Raw genomic sequence first — 6,695 nt, 5'->3', positions numbered from 1 at the left:
GATAAGGCGTCTGATTCCGGATCAGAAGATTGAGGGTTCGAGTCCCTTCGTGGTCGTTGCGAAGATTGCTTTTTCTACTCCGGGTAAAAAACAAACAAACAAACACTTTTCCCTCTCTCCAGACTGCTCCCTACGCAGGCCTAGGATCCTCGGGCTATGTCCACCCCTCGGAAGTAGCCCTGCACCTGCAGCTGCGTAGCTCGGGACGCCTGGGAGGCCCCGAGGGCGCTGTGAGGACCTATAGTGCTCAGATCCAGACGGAATGCTGACTCTGAAGTCCACCGGCCGTGAGTGCCGGGAGCCCACACGGGACTGGCTGCATGAATATAGTTCAGACGACGAGAACTGTGACAGATGAGGGGTTGAATTTTTGCACGGGTAGGTCATCCCCAAGGGGTCAGTGGACAGGGGCATTTAAAAATATAATAGATTATTGTGATGAAGAAGTTTTGGAAATAGATAGTAATGATGCTTGCACAATATTGTAAATGTAACTGATGCCAGTAAATTGTACAGTTAAAAATGGTTAAAATGGCAAATTTAACCTTAAGCGTATATTTTACCACAATAAAAAATGTGAAAAGAAATTAATAGATTATTTCGATTTCTTGCAGTGAGAGTATACCCTTAAATGATTAGTGTGAATGTTTTTTTAAAAATTTAAATGTAAAGAATATGCCCAGGATTGAGTCATCATTTTACCTGGAAAAAACGACTCTACCTGCGGAACCGAGTTCTTACCAAGGGATTCTGGCTAAGCGGAATGACCAAAGTGATGGGACCTCCTCCCACCAGGGAAAACGCTGGGGGAATGGCAGCTGAGCGTGTACCCCTACAGTGGGCGCAGGTGACCTTGGAGTCATGAGGAGTGTCACCATCTCCTTTATCGTTTTTGTGATGTCTCAGTGGTTTACTAAGGGCTTATAAATAAAAAGAGAAACTTCATTAAGATAAACATTTTTATTATTTTCCCTACTTTTATTGAGATATAATTGACATACAGCACTGTATAAGTTTAAGGTGTACAGCATAATGATTTGACTTACATACATCATGAAATGCTTATCACAGGTTTAGTGACCATTCATCAACCTGTGATGAGAACTCATAGGATTTTCTGTCTTAACTCTTAGGATTAACTCTTCTTATAACGTACAGCAATGTTAATTCTCTTTATCACGTTGAATACTACACCTCTAGTACTTACTTATAACTGGAAGTTTGTACCTTTTGACTACCTTCATCTAATTCCCCCCACGCCTCCCTCCACCCCGCCTCTGGTAGCCACAGTAAGACAAATACTTTAGAGATGGCAAAGAATACCCATCTTCTGGTGGGAAAGTAAACGCTGGGTCCTCTGATACTAGTTTCACGCTCTACCAACTGAGCTGGCTGGGCAGATACAGAGCCATTACGGAGCATCCTTAGGACAAAGACCTAAGGCCATTGGGCTCTGCTAAAAACTGCACAGACTTGGAACCAGAAAACACTTTTGGTCTAAGGGGCAATGTAGGGAGGAGGATGAAGACAGGGACCGACACTTTTCCCAAGCTCCCGGCTGTTGCCTCTCTCCCTTCTGCTCCCACATTTTGCATAACGAACACCTTCTTTTTTTTTTTTTTAAGTACTTAAAGACTTATTATATTAGACTAACTGAAATCTATGGAAACACAGTTCCATTGAACACATTCTTTATGCACTATACTTAAAAATATAAAATACAAAACGAATTTAAAGTACTTATATTAAACCAAGTTTTCCTTTTGTTTAGCTTTCTTTGACACCATAAAAGAAAGAAAAAAAAAGAACAGAAAGTATATTAAAATAAAACTATTAGGTATAATTTTTTTTAACTTTTACTTTACCTATCATATTTAATATTTCCAAGACTATTTGGCCATGGAGAATCATACACATCGCACTCAAAGTTGTGTAATCACCAGTCCCCTGAGAGCTAGAGGACCAAACAGAGCACGTCAGGGAGAAGGGGCAGCTGGTGGCACAGCCCCGTACGCCCTCCAGGCCCTGCCGTCCCCAGAGGCCAACGACGAGGACAAGGTGGCGGGAGGATGGGCCCAGGAAACAGCGTTGGTGCCGCTCAGTCAAGGCTGCCTGAAGGTCATGGCCACTCGTGCAGGGCTAGGAGGATCTTCAGACAGACGGAGGAGGGAGTTAGGAAGGAGGATGGTCTTCCCCCCGGATGCTCCGGTACTTAGCCATGTCCTCAGGAAATACTTTAGAAAGTTCTTGAATCAACAGGCTTTTAAATTTCTTCATTGTGTCAATCTTGCCTTTAACTTGTTCATTTTTAGCCAGAGCCCTCTCCAGGCACTCTTTGTTATAGAGTTGGGGATTTCGACCTTGATCTATGTATTCAAAAACTTCTAAAGGGACAGTAATATCATGAAGTTGCTGTCTGCACTTATCGATATCCTGTAAGCCAGTAACAATAAAATTCAGCTTCTGGTTGAGCCCGGCCTGGCTGCTGGGCTGGAAGTCGCTGACGATGATGCCGAGCTGCCGGATGTTCTCCACGAACTTCTCCATGTGCTCCTCCAGGTGGTCGAACTTCTCGGCCATGGCCCGGCCGTCCGCACCGCCGCGGGCGCGCTCCTGCCCCCTCGAACGCCTTCTTGATGTTAATTATCCCAGGACTCGGATTCTCCTAAAAAGATGGGGAAAGGGCTCCTCCGGGACTTGATCCGCAGACTTCCTACATCCTAAGCGAGGATCGTACCTCAGCTTCATCCGCGCGTGCGCGATCTCTCCCGAGCCCCAGGATGCTCGGGAACCGGCGGGATCTAAGAGGATGCACCCGCCGAATACGGACGTCAAGGGGACCAAGGACCCGCCGAGCTGGAGCCGGGAGGCTGTGCGTATTGTGCAGGAACCATGGGGAGGTGACAGAAAGACTGGTTTAGGACTGTTGTAAAACATTTCTCATGAGCCCCGGTGGCCTAATGGATAAGGCATTGGCCTCCTAAGCCAGGGATTGTGGGTTCGAGTCCCACCCGGGGTACAGGAGGTAGTATTTTAAACTTTCTGCCAGAGGAAAAATGAAATGAAGCTAGCTGTCTACTTACCCTAGTGGGAAATTAAGAGGCCCTGGGGTTTAGCTAGATGCCACCCTATAGCGAAGTTGGACAAGGTTTACTTTTCTGATAAAGATGTGCGTGTTTTCAGATTTTGCCCATAATAAAGTTTTCTCTCTTTTTAATCCATGCCTTCATCCTCAAGGTAAAAATCTCCCAAACTGCAGGACATGGTGGAGTAAAATCAGAAGCCTCTTTTACCACATGCCCAAAGAGGAGGTGGCCGCTGAGGCTTTGTCATATATACACATAGTTCTCTTTTATTTTTAAAAACCATGGATGGGACTCTTCTGTTCCTCCAGCTCTGGCCTTACTTCTGCTTTCCCAAGCACCTGAGGTCCCATCATCCCTACTCAAACCAGGGATCTCATCTCAATGCAGCATCTCCCACCATCATATGTGGCCTGCAGAGAACAGCGACCACAGAGCTATCCAAGGCTGCTGGTGCTTCCCTCACCAACGTTTCTCAATGCCTTGTTGAAGGGAATGTCCCTGGGGCCCTCTCAGTGGGGTGGTGGGTGTGCTTTTCGTGTATGATAGACCTGTTCCAGCATTTCTGTCTCACAGAGTCTTTGGATTCCTTTCTCTACATGATGCCAGGAACATTCTTGAATCTTAATCTCCTTAAACATAGGCCACCATTGAGTTCCATGCTTAGCCAACCGACTAAGAAAACTGGCAGAGCCACATTCAGCTGTACAAGGTAACACATTAGATACAGGCTTGCTGGGAAGTGCACCCAGAGAAATAACGTCACCAGTTGCAAAAATCCCATCCTCCTTATTCTAACATCCTTGGGTCCATTCCCACACACATTCCCTAGTTCTCTGCTGGCATAAATGAACAAAATTTGCAATTCTTTTGGCATATGAATGATTTCCTCCCAGGCCGGCCTTTGTCCTTCTCCTACAGCATGCTGATCTGATTGTAGTTATAGGGCAACCAGTGTTAGGGGGTAACAAGGCTGGCTGGTGTGGGCTTTGAGGAGAACCGTCATCCCCTGTCTCACCTGCCATGCTCCAGGTGAGATTATTATAGGATATTCAAACACAGGAAGGCTACTCTTCTCAGATATCAGAGGACAGGCTGCTTTCACTGGCAAGGGAGGCTCCAAATGACTCAGGGGTTCAAGATTCTCAACTAGGTCTGAGCCTACCTAGATGTCCCCAGGCTTCGGCTCCACTCCTTCATAATCAATGCCGTTTCTTCCACATGGAAGATCTCCCAAGTCTATGAACTCAACTTACATTGTCATTCCACAACATACTTCATTCGATTATGTGTTTGATTTTCAGCAATGTCAGCCCTGCAGCTATACGATTATTTTACGGCTGCCAGAAAACGTCCCTGGATCTCTGAACATGACTTAGGCTGAAAATTTAAAGGCCTGATCTTGTCATTTTCTTTCTTTAAGCAAACGGATGCACCCAGGAGAATCCTTTCCATGCTACAGTCCTTGTAGTCACCTTTACTGCCGTAAGAGTCAAGTGCAGCAGCCAAGTGGTCTCCCAGGGCACTTGCTTCAGTCGGCACTTCATCATAATCAACCAGGTGATAGGCGGCTTGATAACGATGCCCTTGCATGCCACGAGTCACCAGTATCCCGTTTCCCATTGGCAAGGAGCTCAAGCCCAAATTCATTACCAAACCAGGGTCCACACAGCAGTCAAAAAACCCATCCGTTGGCGAGTGGGGGTAATGGGGAGAGGTTGGTACAAGGATACAAGCTTTTAATTATAAGACGAATAAGTTGTGGGGATCTAATGTACAGTATGGTGATTATAGTTAATAATACCGTATTGTTAACTTCAAATTGCTAAGAGTAGATCTTAAGTATTCTCAACACACACACGCACACACAGAAGGTAACTTTGTGAAGTGATGGATGTGTTAATTAGCTTGATTGTGGTAATCATTTCACGAGGTATAGATATATCAAATCCTCACGTTATACACCTTCAATATATATCATTTTTATTTGTCAATTATACCTCAATAAAGCTGGGGGAGGGTAAGAAAACCTATTTGTTATTGTAAGACTAATGAAAACTGGTAACTATGTAAAAAGCATTGTTAAGGAGGCAGTTGAGAAGGCAGAAGGGAACCGTGAGAAAGCAGCTACCACCCATGGGGCTGGAGGACCACGGGAAGAGGTTGGGATTATTAAAAGTTAGAAACTTGGAGAGAAATTGTGGAGCTTAAAAACCAATCTCTGGGGCTTCCCTGGTGGCTCAGTGGTTGAGAGTCCGCCTGCCGTTGCAGGGGACACAGGTTCGTGCCCCGGTCCGGGAAGATCCCACGTGCCACGGAGCGGCTGGGCCCGTGAGCCATGGCCGCTGAGCCTGCGCGTCCGGAGCCTGTGCTCTGCAACAGGAGAGGCCACAACGGTGAGGGGTGCGTGTAACGCAAAAATAAAAACAAAAAAAACACCAATCTCTGGAAAAGAGGAGCAGCTCAGCTGAGCTCAGAGGAGGGTCCCCTGGGACTGGCATCCCCAAACGCCTGAGGGGGGGGGGGGCTCCGTCAGCTTGCGCAGGTGTCTCTCATGAGCCATGATGAGGGTGGTTCTGTGAGTGCTGGGAAAACAAACTGGATTCAGCTGCCATTTCTGGAAAGAACTACTATTGCAGGAATAAAAAAGTGAGGCTGGGTGGGGTGGGTGGCAGTAGGAACGGGAAGTAAACAGGAAGTAGAGTCCCTTCTTCCTCCGCCAGCCTTTCAGCCTCTCGAGTGTCTCCTATCGGCAAAATATGACGCAGATCCTCTGGCAAAGCGCAGTACAGTCAGTCCCCCACATACGAACCTTCAAGTTGCGTACTTTCAAAGATGCGAATGTGTGTTCGCATGTCTAATCACGTAAGTTAGTTCACGTGTCTGGCGTATATTGTCACATGCGTGCATCCTATACAAGTGGTTATGCTTTTGTGTACTTTACTGTACAGTACTGTATAGAGGACAGTAGTACAGTGTCTTTATTTCAGGCCCAGGATGTCCGGAAGCAAGCATAAAAACAGCAATGATGTAGCTGGTACTACTGTACTTTTCAAGGTACTGTACTGTAAGATTAAAAATGTTTTCATTTTGTGTTTTTTATGTATTATTTGTGCGAAAAGTATTATAAACCTATTACAGTACAGTACTACATAGCCGATTGTATTAGTTGGGTACCTAGGCTAACTTTGTTGGACTTAGGAACAAATTGGACTTATGAACGTGCTCTCAGAATGGAACTCGTTCGTATGTAGAGGACTTACTGTGTCACTAAGCGGGGTCTACAGGGTGAGTTTGAAGCTGAGGGATAAAAGTTTAAATACTGGCCCACGGGTCTATCCTGCTTCCCCCGCTTCCTTACAGATGCCTCCTCAGAGTGTTCCCTTCATGAACTGATTACACAAAAATCCCTGGAAACTTGTCCTAAAATAGTTGGAAACAGACTCTAAGAATGAGAATGTTACCGAACCAAACTTGGGTCTGCTCAGCTTTGTGCAATAAAGCCAATCTACTGACACCGGGTGGTGGTGAAGGAAAGTGCAGCGTTTATTGCAGGCATCGCGCAAGGAGCCCAGTAAGCTAGCATTCAAAAGGCCTAAACTCCCCAGATGG

General features: G+C 46.0%; 1 protein-coding gene across 1 annotated transcript; it reads right to left on the bottom strand.

Annotated features, from left to right (window-relative positions):
* Window positions 1–2,069: 2,069 nt before the first annotated feature.
* LOC309832543 (mediator of RNA polymerase II transcription subunit 10-like) lies at window positions 2,070–2,592 on the bottom strand. The gene has a single exon (XM_082670419.1). The coding sequence runs from the start codon at window positions 2,578–2,580 to the stop codon at window positions 2,173–2,175; it is 408 nt and encodes a 135-aa protein (XP_082526545.1). The 5' UTR covers window positions 2,581–2,592; the 3' UTR covers window positions 2,070–2,172.
* Window positions 2,593–6,695: the final 4,103 nt, after the last annotated feature.

The sequence above is a fragment of the Grampus griseus genome (genome assembly GCF_964374135.1).
Source record: "Grampus griseus genome assembly, chromosome: 14".
Classification (NCBI taxonomy): Eukaryota; Metazoa; Chordata; class Mammalia; order Artiodactyla; family Delphinidae; genus Grampus; species Grampus griseus.
This window is presented reverse-complemented; position numbering and strand designations above follow the sequence as displayed.